The following is a 1667-nucleotide window of genomic DNA, read 5'->3' on the forward strand; positions in this document are numbered from 1 at the left end:
ATGTGCCAAATATATTCAGTGGGGAAAATAAAGGCAAGAGTAGAAAGAGCAATAAATAAAAGAAGAAAAGGAGTAGAAGGCAAAAGTATGACATGGAGGCAGACCTGCTGTGTACAGCACATCATTTTTGGACCCTTTTATGTTTAATGGTCTTGCATTAAACAAGTATGTAAACCAAAAACAGAAAGTGACTACACATCACTTCTTTTACAAATATCTGTGTATGCATCTGTGTGTGGGTGTGGATGGGGAGACATGTTCAGGCCAGTTACAGAGATCAAAATTAAGCCCAACAAACAATATTGAACTTATGAACATTAATTCTGACTTCAAAGCCTAATAAAGGGATTATATAAACAGAAACAATGAAATAGACCATAAAAACTACAATGAATCAGAGTTCATTCACATACCAAATCTGTGAGTCTTGCACAGTGGAAGTGAAGCAAAAAATTGTTGTTTCACTCTCTGTTTCAAATGGGGATAAATGTATATGTGATCATTTTCAATGATGTGTTATTTTGACTGTTGCATTTCTCACATAAATCATTTTACTTCTACTTCTGTCTAATATGCACATAACTAATAATTATCTGCAATTTTGCTTGCTGTATACTTCATTCTCCCAAGGGAGAGGAGGGAGTCTTTCATAAATGTGTTAAGGGCGAGCCAGTATAGAGCTGTGCACGGTGATGGGCTGGGAGGAGGAGGAGGGGTCTCACCCATTCAAGACTATAATAAAAGGCACTTCTCTGGACCTCTGAGGATCCCAGACGTTCCAGTACCACCATAGGCAGCTGCTGCAAAAAGACAGACAGAAAGAGGGGCAGCTAAATGAATAAAAATTGAAAAAGAGGAAAAATTTGTCCCAGTTAATATTCAGCTCTCTTTAAATATTTACAGCTTAGAAAACTTAGAAAAAGTTTGTTTTTTTTAAGCTTTATATCTACAGAGGGCACTTTGTGTAAAAAAAGAGAGAAAATGATGAGTTTTCTGTGCATCACAATAATCTCCTTGATGCTGGTTGCTGGTGCGAACAGTCATCCTTTCATTGGTGACTTACAAATCCCAGGTAAGATTACATTTTTGTGAAAAAGTGTTGAGATTTTAATATGTGAGTGATTGTGTGTGTCTGTTACTGTCTCTTTGTGTGTGTGTGTGTGTGTGAAGAGGAGCAAGGTGGGCTGTGAGGGACCTGTGAAAAGTGATACCACAACACAGGCTTGTGAAACAACAGGGTCATTGTAGCTGTAGGTACCAGAGATGTGTCTGGGGTAACACACACATTCACAGACACAGTGTGGCTCACCATTAACTCATTGACTTGCTGCATACAGACCACCACAGCATGGACTGGCTGGTGAATAAATCACCCTGCCATTCACAGATTCTCCCTGTGCACACTACTGAAAGAGAAAGAGGACCACACCACTGATACTACTGGCTGGACTCTTAAAATGGGTCATTGTGCCACAGTAGTTGAAGTTGGGCTAGTGGTGATTCTTTTTATTTGGATGCAAAAATGGGATTTTCCCGCAGTAAAGCTTAGACCTTCAGTGATTTTATTCATTTTCTGTCTTCTTCTGTTGCAGACAGAAAATAAAAACAACTTGTCAGGGATCACCTGCCCTCCATCATGAACCTGTTATAATTCTAAAGTCACTCTT

General features: G+C 39.1%; 1 protein-coding gene across 1 annotated transcript in view; it reads left to right on the top strand.

Annotated features, from left to right (window-relative positions):
- Positions 1 to 775: 775 nt before the first annotated feature.
- Positions 776 to 1667, top strand: part of LOC109957031 (hyaluronan and proteoglycan link protein 1-like) — a gene marked incomplete at its 3' end in the record, with an annotated part of 8402 nt that continues 7510 nt past the window's right edge. Inside the window, exon 1 of the mRNA XM_020594600.1 lies at positions 776 to 1072. Coding sequence (XP_020450256.1) covers positions 982 to 1072 — 91 coding nt within the window. The remainder of the gene's footprint in view (positions 1073 to 1667) is intronic.

The sequence above is a fragment of the Monopterus albus genome, unplaced genomic scaffold, assembly GCF_001952655.1.
Source record: "Monopterus albus unplaced genomic scaffold, M_albus_1.0 scaffold23.1, whole genome shotgun sequence".
Taxonomy (NCBI): Eukaryota; Metazoa; Chordata; class Actinopteri; order Synbranchiformes; family Synbranchidae; genus Monopterus; species Monopterus albus.